Source organism: Mchenga conophoros, linkage group LG19 (genome assembly GCF_057382185.1).
Source record: "Mchenga conophoros isolate Kocher_MC1m ecotype Shallow Benthic linkage group LG19, M_conophoros_male_GT1.1, whole genome shotgun sequence".
Taxonomy (NCBI): Eukaryota; Metazoa; Chordata; class Actinopteri; order Cichliformes; family Cichlidae; genus Mchenga; species Mchenga conophoros.
The window spans coordinates 1975204-1984161 of NC_140544.1; the positions used below are offsets into that span (position 1 = coordinate 1975204).

Consider the following 8958-nt stretch of genomic DNA (forward strand, 5'->3'; position numbering starts at 1 on the left):
CACTTTGTTTTGAAAATGTGTTGGGTTATCTCACAGTATCATACATCTATCATTGTTTTTATTTGTATTTATCCATAAGATTATGTGCTATAACTTCTTTTCCTTTGTGTGTGTTGGTTTTTTTCATATGCCCAATGCTTTCTCAAATGTCCTCCTGGATAAAGGAGATGTACACTTGATCTAATTAATCTGATCCATATTTGTTGATGAGCTTACAACACTGTTTCTCACAGAATATTCACTTTCCCTGTTACAAAACACCTTCAAATTTTAAAGAGGTCAATATAAAATGCTTAATCCAGTTACACCCACCTATTTTATGTCTGGTTTCTAAAAGAAAATGTCTTGTGAGGGGAAAAAACACTAATTGCAAAGATATGTGATAAATATTTGGGGTTTTGATATTTTTTGGGAATGTAGTGTGTGCAATCATAATATCACCTACACTTGCCTTTGAGTCAACATTAAATTTTGTTGTACACTTTGGAATATTTAATCCCTAATTTTAATAAAGGAGTGATATAAAACTGCTGTAAGACTGGAAAACGTCATATCATAGAATTATGTTGCCATATTTTTTTACTCCTGTTCACCACATGCGCTTTGTGCAGTCATGAAGAAACTTCATGCAGTGATTCTGTGCCTTGTTTTGGCTGTAAATTTAACAAGATTTTGGTTTAATTGAAGGTTTCACTTCAGTGAAGTAAAAGGTATCATTTGGTGGTCTGAATTTTAGAAATCCAAATGTCAGGGTACAACATTTGTAGAATGTCTAGTAGTCTTTTTGATAAATATTTTCAGTCATGTAGTGCATGTAATTCCATTTCAAATGTAAATTTAAGCCAGAGACTATCGGGGCAGCATATGTTACTATTAGGGGTGCAACGATACACAAAATTCACGGTTCGGTTCGGTTCGATACTTTGGTGTCACGGTTCGATATTTTTTCGATACAAAAAAAATGTTCATGCCTTTTTAATTTGTCATTTATTAAAATTATAAATATATATTTTAACTCAAAAGTACAGTTTTTAAATTTAACCCTAACCCTTGTGCGTGTTTTTTATTTTGACAGCGAATGCGCACCTGCGGACCACTTATGTGCAGCCCTGGTTATTTAGCTCGTCATATTGCAGCCACAGAAATTCTTTTGTCCATGAAACCATAAAGCTGCACTTTCTTTTTGCCTTATAGTCTGATTTGTCATAACTTCTCTGTTTTGTGGTAAGCTTTTCTTTGGCTGTCACTTCTTCACCCTGACCTGTCTTATTTGGCTCAGCAGAACTAAAATATATATACTGCTGCTTTTACACACGGACTCACATAAGCTCAGCGATTCTCTGCGCGATCAACCTCTCACATGTTTAAGCTGCGGGAGATTTCACTTGTCATGTTTGCATAGTAAGCTAACGATTAATAAGACGATGTCAGAGGAATTGGTGCACAAATTATCATCACTCACAGATCAGTGCTGTCGCTCTCTATACACAGTTTGCACGATTGCAAAGTGAAAGCAAAAAAACAAGCGCAAATTCAAACGCGATTTCAATATGTCACATATTGACAGTGGCTCACCGATGCCAATGACATAATTACCCAGCTACATTTCTGAAAGAATGCAAAAGCATTGACATATATTTTTCCTTCCTACGATAGGCCGACGGGCAGAGTAGCCCGTCTGAAAAAAATCGCTAGCTCCGGGACGTCGGGCTAGCGATTTTGCGAGCCCTGTATCTGATTGAGGAATCACTCATCTTTGGAAAAGAGAGTTTATTACAGAGAAATGTCTCTTTCCAAAATAAAAGCTATACTATCCGCTTCTTCTGGGCTATATTCTCAGCAGCATAAGGAGAATCATGTGCTAACAGCTGTCTAAATGACTCGGCTAAAGTTAGTAGCATGCTTGTTGTTTTTGTCTTTGCACTAGGATGATGTCGGCGTAAATGTGCAGTCATATTCGTTGTGTTCCCACTAGTGCTTTCAGGTTAATCTCGTTGAAATGACCTTAACGCCACAACACGGCAAATCTCCGTTAACGAGCTACCGCCGATCGCCCCGTGCATGGGGCTAGACGGCCAACACGTTAACGAGCTAACTGCGCTAACACACTAGTTCCCACCCATGTAATTGAGCATTGCATGGCACATCCAACATACTGTTTTACTTTAGTCCATGACTCGTTTACCTTCAGGGTCATACGTCACATGAAAACCAAAATAGTTCCAAACGCCAGATCTGAATGAGGGTGGGGGAGGTGCCCTGCGCTCTTCCTTCTGACGATGCTGTCTGTGTTGAGCGCTCAGTGGATCTGCGCTCGACAGTGTAGCCTAGGCGGAGTAGTCGAACGCAGATTCACTGAGCGCTCAACACAGACAGCATCGTCAGAAGGAAAGTTGATAAAATAAATTACAAATGTTGTATTGTTCGATACATATGCGTACCGAACCGAAAGCACTGTATCGAACGGTTCAATATCGATACGAATATCGTTGCACCCCTAGTTACTATGGTAAAATGATATCATTGTACTTTAAATTATTTTATGTAATGTTATATTTTGAAAGATAAATTTGTCAGCATTACCAGGAAATTGAAGACAGTGTTTATTTGGCACACAGCACTGGGTATATGGGAAGAGTTTTCTGACATTCATTAAAGTTTCAGATGCCTCCAGTTTGCAGTGATCTGATATCTGATAGCAGACTAATAGCGTTACCTATTTTATCCAGCCAGTTTACAGAATGAATGAATCTTGGATTGTGAAATTGTTGTTTTAAGAAAACAAAGTTAACAAAAATAAACAGTTGAACACACTTTTAACATGTATCTACCTGCATGCTTCAGCATACCTCTTCATGAGTAAAGACCATAGGACAGACAAGTAGACAGCTTCTGTGGCATTGTTTGTAACTTTTTATAGTATTTGTACATTTTACATTTTCATTTTACCTGCAACATGACTGTTAGAAACAGATTTAGTATTTTTCATTTCTTTTTTATCTTTGAATATTCAAATGACCAGTGTTTAGTTTTTTTTTGTAACTATTGTGCAATGCCATGCCTTGGTTATTTGATATGAGAAAAACATACATTTTGCCTGGGCAATCGTTGTTGAAAAATAAAATAAAAAGCATGGAAATTCCATAGTGGTGTGTGTGTGTTTGTGTGTATTTTGTTTAAATAGTTGTTGAAAAAAGCTTTTTGTGGGGTTGTTTGTTTTGTTTTGCTAATAAATATTTCATTTTAATACAATATAAAGTATAACTCCACATGAAATCACTGCACTGCACTACACACACACACGTCTGCGGTTGCTATTCTCGTGGGGACATCCCATTGACATAATGTTTTCACTTACCCTTACCCCAACCATCAAAGATGAATGCCTAAACCTAACTCTTACCCTAAACCTAATCATAACCCAACTGTAACCCTGACACTAAAACCACATTTTGAGTGTAAAAAATGCCTTCAACCCCGTGGGGACCTGGATTTTGGTCTCCATGAGGGCTGTTGGTTCCCACCAGTACAGTAACTTTCAGATTTTGGTCCGCACCAAGGTAGGAGCAACCAGAACACACTCACACACACATTCTAATGAAGTCTTTGACTTAGAAAAGGTATTTAAGTTAATAAAGTCCATGTTACAGAAACAAACAGATCCTCTTAAGCGCAATGATTAATAATTCTTTTTGTTTTTTGCTTAAAAATTATCAAAAATTTGGCCAACACACTGAAAGATGTCCATTTTCAAAAAATCCTTTTCTATTAATGTGAACATGTAGACATTGTAAGGTGCTTTGGCACTGAGTCTGCTGCCTCATCATGGCTGAGTGGTTTGGGCCACATGTGACTCGAGTGGATCAATGTTGATGGCTGGATCATTGATACAGTTTCTCCCTTGTTTGTGACCTAGCTGGGTTGTGGACAACAGCTCTTACAGCCATGACATTAGCCTTATCTCTTCACTTCTTCATGATTGAGGAGATATCCAGAAACATACTCTGGAAAAGACAAAAAGACAACTCTGACATTTAATGTATTGGCACATTTTCATCACATTCAGAAAAAGCAAAAAGATGAATGACTTATTATATTATTTTTATTATAAAACTTATTTTATTTGTGTCAGGGCTACTATGCAGCTTTGGACCAACCAGTTTAGTTAGACATGGGATCTTAAGGTTAATGCAGTGTTATTTAAAAATCTGTTAAAGCATGTGTGCTTAACATATATGCTTAATTTCTAATCTATTCTAATTACTCTTAATTTCAGAACAATTAAACATTGGCAAACCATGCATGAAATTTGTCTTATAAAATAAAAATACAATATGTTCCAATTTTGAATATTTCATTAGGACTGACATTTTGAGCTTTTCAATTAAAATTATAGTGAAATAATTACTTGCCAACTCTGTAACTCTGATTTGTCCTTAAATTTCTGACAAGAGGTCAAACAAATGAGAAGCCATTTAATGCCTTTATCTCTAATAATTTAGGGGAATTTGGAATTCTAATCATTATTTCCACAGAATACTGAATCGATAGTACTGGGCCTTAGCTAGATTCACAAGTAGAGTATCTACAATTACACATACAGTTCTGTGTGTATATAATTATAGTACTGTACAGTCTAATTTAGACTTTGAATAGCTGAGGTCAACTTTCTGGACAATTGTGTTCTGTTATTTAGGCACATGAGACTGCTGTTTACTTGCCATTGACATTCTTCGGCCTCCGGCTGGTGGCATCATCGGCATGTCTCCCTGCAAGGACCCCAGTTCATCTGACTCTTCTGATGTATGTAAGGAGGGACTTGTGGAGCCAGTCATGGACGACAAGCTCTCAGATGGCGGCCTGATCATAAAGCTAGTCTTCCGAGTGTTGGGGATCAGGAACTCGCTCCCCACTGACTCCCTTCTTTCATTTTCATTAAGATTTGGAATAGCTCTGGGCCTGACGTTGCTACTGGCCAGCAGAGCTTCCAAATGGCTGGGGTGAGGATGGTCTTCCTCATGAATGTCCTTGTGGCTTGTTTGAGTCCCATCTGCAGTGGACATGACAGGGATCCAGGCTTGACTGAGGTCCAGGTTTGTGGGGACCTCTGAACCCTCACTAGTTTGGGGAGCTTGGATTGCACAGCTCAGGGCAGACGTGGGTGGATTCCTTGCTTGGGGATAGATATAGATGGTTTGACTGTGCCCCACATGAGCCAAGCTGTTGTGTCTTGGTGCGTCCTGATTGGCTTTGAGCCCACTGTTGTAACGACTCGGTTTCAGGTCCGCCCCTGGAATCACTTTGAAGGTTTGAGTTAAAGGCCCATCGTGAGGTGATACATTGCTTGTTACACAGAGATGTGGTAGGGATGACTTCCTCTTGGACTTGTAAATCAAACTGTCATCTTCTGTGTACCTCTCTGCATACAACACCTGTTTGATTTTCCTGATACCTAAGTGGGATATTTCTAGAATGTTTAGGAAAAGTGAGACACCAGCGATGGCAATCATGAAGGCCATAAATATCGTCTTCTCTGTGGGCCTAGAGATGTAACAGTCTACGCTGTTGGGGCAAGGCAGTCTCTCACACTTATAGAGAGGCTCCAGCTGGACACCATATAGTATATACTGGCCCAGGATGAAGCAGATCTCCACCACGGAGCGTGTAAGGATATGGATGATGTATGTTCTCAATAGAGAGCCTCTCAGAGGTGCCTTCTTCACTTTCCTCTGCTCTTCCAATCTCCTCAGCTCTCTTTCCACCCGCTTTTGTTCATCCAACGCCAACTCAGCCTCATCAAGCTCCTCCTTTAGCTGGGCCCGTCGTCGGTGACGTTCCTTCTCCAATGAACGAATGCAGTAAAGAGCATGGCCCATGTAGACGAGTGAAGGCGCAGACACAAAAATCACTTGCAAGACCCAGAAGCGAATTAGGGAAATGGGGAAAGCACGATCGTAGCAGACTGCCTTACAGCCTGGTTGGTCAGTATTGCAGACAAACTCTGACTGCTCATCATCCCATACATCCTCAGCAGCTGCTCCCAGAATAAGCATGCGAAAGATGAAGAGTATAGTAAGCCAGATCTTTCCCACAATGGTGGAATGTATATGGACCTCTTCTAGGATGCTGCCCAGCAGGTTCCAGTCACCCATGGTCAGCTTCTCACCATGTCACTGTCACATACTCAAACTGTGGAGATACAGCATGCAAACACAACCCATTATCACACAAAACACAATACATTTTAATATCCATCCATTCTCTACCACAAATCCAAGTTTACAGTAAATCTATCCCCACTAACTACATGTCTTTGGACTGTGGGAGGAAGTTGGAGTACCCGATGCAAACTCCACACAGAAAGACGCGGGCCTGATGGCAGAATTGAACTCAGGACCTTCATGCTGTGAGGAAACAGTGCTAATCACCATGCCGCTGTGCATGTTGGCTAGAACCATGCACAGTTAACTTTTAAATATTAACTTTTAAATTAACTTTTAAATATTGTTCATTGTATCAACAGATTCTACTATTTATGACAATTCTATAGATACCAATGTGATTACTGTATTTTCTGATAATCATTAAAATAGCGCCAAAAATACAAAAAACACAAGAAGACAGAATGGTTGCAAACAAACAATGGCCTGCACACTTTTCTGCACAGATTTTGCCCTGCAGAGCATGCACATCAATGCCCTTATATGCAGGACAACGCACAACCAAGATTCCAGCCTATGAACCCAGCTGATATAATTTTGACCTGTTTGTGTACAAATTCAGCAATAAACTAAAAAGAAACGGTAACAAAACTGCATCAAATGTGGGGTGAAGAGCTAAGAGAAGATACAGTGGGACTTTGCTGTTTTATAACACAGCAGCTTTATAGTTAACGTAAATAAGCATAAAAAAAATAAGGAATGTGAGGAGACCCATGACTAGCTTGCGCAGTTTTCTTCTGGGTGTTCCAGCTTCCTACCACAATCCAAAGATATGTATGTTAGGTCAAATGGGATTCTAAATTGAGCATGGATGAAAGGTAGACAAAAGTTGAATATATGGTTATATATATATGTGTGTGTATGAATATATTGTTTAATGTTGCATGTTGCACTTTAAATGGTTGGTAAGACTTGAAAAGTTCTATATAAATGCAGTCCATTTCCACTAACATTATCATTATCCTCATAGAAATTCACACAAGAGTCTAGGGCTGTTTGAAAGCAAGATGACTTTGAGCCAATGATTTTATTCTTTAAACCATACCTGGTTTGCTTCAAGGCCTGAGAAAAAAAGGGACTGGCAATAGAAATGCATACTATACACTGGATGTTAGTGTCTGTAGATACGCAAACTAAATGCTCTTGTGTTATTATTTACAAAGTCATAAATTCAGTTGGAAAAATGTTCTGTTGCTTTACAATAACCACAACAAAATGCAAAACTTTAAGTACATACAATGAGTGAAAAAATGTTTCCCATTCAATCCAATAATAGGTTTTTTAATTTATGTTATATCATCCCTGTTCTTATAATTATGTAGCCTGAGAAAATCAAATAGGTGACATTTTAAGGTAAATCACAGTATAAAGAATATAGGTCTTACAACACACACAATACATATATTAAACATAAACATTTACTAAAGTTTCTTTCTTTATTTTCCATATGGGAAGACTAATTTGGTCGTTTGAGAAAACTAGCTTACGCGAGTCATTCAGGGCCTCATTGGAGAGGATGACATAACAGATCTTTTCGTTTCAACGCATCAACCATTTCAGAAGCACTTACATGTCACTGGTATGGCTTCCCTCTTGGCCTCTTGATGCACTTCATTGTGTTTATGTTTATCCTGGGAACCAAATGGGTCTGTACGGCTACCCCATTGAGCTATCTAGAGGTTCTTTTGTGCCCATCCAAAACTCCAGTCCACATCCCAGAACTCTCCTCTCTCTTTGGTTCTATATGGCTGTGCGTTTTCTGGCTGCTTGTTTGTTGTGAGTGCTTTCCCGTGTTACATGCAGAGTTCACAGGATGTAAGCATTGATTGCCTCTCGACGGGACATTGCCCCCACCCTACTCCTTTCTCCCACGCCAACAGTTCCAACTCCAAACAGTGCATTCAATATAATTCTTCCATGTGGAGAGAGTTTATGTTTATGTTTATGGCTGGTCTTTCGCACAGGGCCTGCTTCTGGTATACTCAACCTAAAGATAACTGAGCCAGCATGGACATCTTAATGTCAAAGTTAAAAGTTCACTCATCTAATGTAGAGACTGTGGTTTTATGGTTTATGTCCTACCTGCCTCAGTGTAAACAACTTATATTTTAGGAGTTGTCTTATGCATGTGATTAGATACATTACAAACCCTGCTGCGTAAATTCAATCCAACAAAGTGCATACAGGCTTATTGTAAACTCTCACATGAAGGTAATGAAAGAATATTCATGACTTTGGCCAAAAACACACTGACACTCCTATTTTGACAGTGTATTCTATTTCTTCTAAAAATACTTAAACATTTAGCTTAGATGATATTTTAACTATTGAACGATTTCCCACAGATCCAGTCAGTGAGCACATGTTTTTGCATTCATGTCACGATGATATTAAAACACTGATCTCACACTGTCAATGCAGTGTGCAATAGGACTAGTATGTCGTGTTACACATAGTGATTATGAAAAACACAATTACATAGACAATATAAAAATGGGGATGCCCAGCTTCAGTGTCTGAAGTGAAGCAACTGCAGAGGTGCTTTAAATCTCCAACAAGGGCTAAGGTATGTTGTACCAGCTGACTTTTTTGAGTAAATGACTCACATTCTTATTTGGTTTATTATCTTGTGACTGAAGGGTCTCTGCAAAATGGACAGGTATAGTGTCTTTGCAGTCTCCTGACTTGAGCTGCTGCAGAAACATTCTCATATATCGCATATTTGTTTCATGTTGTG

At 38.9% G+C, this 8958-nt stretch overlaps 1 protein-coding gene across 1 annotated transcript; it reads right to left on the reverse strand.

The window, feature by feature from the left end:
* Window positions 1-2365: 2365 nt before the first annotated feature.
* On the reverse strand, window positions 2366-7979 carry LOC146551445 (gap junction alpha-10 protein-like). The gene is made up of 3 exons (XM_085258401.1): window positions 7792-7979; window positions 4722-6189; window positions 2366-4004 (listed from the first exon to the last, which is right to left on the reverse strand). The coding sequence occupies exons 2-3, from the start codon at window positions 6150-6152 to the stop codon at window positions 3966-3968; spliced, it is 1470 nt and encodes a 489-aa protein (XP_085114527.1). The 5' UTR covers window positions 6153-6189; window positions 7792-7979; the 3' UTR covers window positions 2366-3965.
* Between the last annotated feature and the right edge of the window lie 979 nt (window positions 7980-8958).

Bases quoted from the DNA above. Each gene is read 5' to 3' on its own strand.
- LOC146551445 (XM_085258401.1), bottom strand. From the start codon at position 6,152: ATGGGTGACTGGAACCTGCTGGGCAGCATCCTAGAAGAGGTCCATATA. The intron at 4,005-4,721 runs GCAAGTAAACAG...TGTCTTTTCCAG, and splicing joins GAGGCCGAAGAATGTCAATG to AGTATGTTTCTGGATATCTC.